The following is a 955-nucleotide window of genomic DNA, read 5'->3' on the forward strand; positions in this document are numbered from 1 at the left end:
TAATCTGTGCCATCAATGACTTCATTATTTTAGTGAGGAAGATATTAGTAAACAATTAAAATGCAATGTAGTAACTATTATGATGGAGGTAAACTTAGGGAAGTATAAAAGATATAAAACCAACCCCGTTGAAGAAAAGAGGAAGGGTTAGAAAATATTTCTTGAAAGAGATCATGCCCAATCTGTCATGAAAATGAATAGGAAGCTTTAAGAGAGCACTGTATATTTTGGGAACTGGCAATACTTCATGAATCTGACAAAAAGATGCATTATAGGGTAGAGTGGTATGGGGAGAAATATGGCTGGCTGAATAGGTAGACAAAGCTCCAATCACAAGGCCCTACTTGCTAATATGAGTTTTTTCTTATGAAATAATGAATTTAGATTTTATGTGATGAAAAAATTGGAGAGACAGTGAAGGAATTTGACATGCTCAAGAGGATTTTTAGGAAGGAGTGTATTGGAAGAGAGTGAGATTAGAAAGAAAAATCATTTAGAAGACTTTCTGTTATCATGTAATAGGTGATGAGAAATTTGCTTTATTTTCTTTTAAGGAAATTTTGTTAATGCCATACAAACTGCTTTTGCTGCTGGTATTGGCTGGCTGATCACTTTTTGTTCCAAAGGAGGAGGTAATTTTATTTGTTATTTTGTTATGATGAAGAGATCACATTTAAATCTCAGGTGACAGTTTTAAATATGCTACTGTAATTGATTATTTTGTACTTAAAACTATAATTTATACCCAAGATTAGAAATTTTTACTTAATGAATATTACCTTTTTCATTACACAGAAGAGGCTATCACATTATTAATTTTTGTATGTATCTTTTATGTTTTTATGTTTGGTGGATAAGTTTTTCAGCTTAATTATACTCATGATAAATTGTACCTTCAGGTAGCTACAGATGTATTTGACAGATTGCAAAAATAATTAGTTCCTGACAGCTGTAA

At 31.2% G+C, this 955-nt stretch overlaps 1 protein-coding gene across 1 annotated transcript in view; it reads left to right on the forward strand.

Moving 5' to 3' along the window:
* DNAJC10 (DnaJ (Hsp40) homolog, subfamily C, member 10) overlaps positions 1 to 955 on the forward strand; it is a 43,070-nt gene that overhangs the window by 2,472 nt on the left and 39,643 nt on the right. Inside the window, 1 exon segment of the mRNA XM_008565726.1 lies at positions 555 to 684. Within this exon segment, the coding sequence (XP_008563948.1) occupies positions 555 to 684 (130 nt within the window).

The sequence above is a fragment of the Galeopterus variegatus genome, unplaced genomic scaffold (genome assembly GCF_000696425.1).
Source record: "Galeopterus variegatus unplaced genomic scaffold, G_variegatus-3.0.2 Scaffold202, whole genome shotgun sequence".
Taxonomy (NCBI): Eukaryota; Metazoa; Chordata; class Mammalia; order Dermoptera; family Cynocephalidae; genus Galeopterus; species Galeopterus variegatus.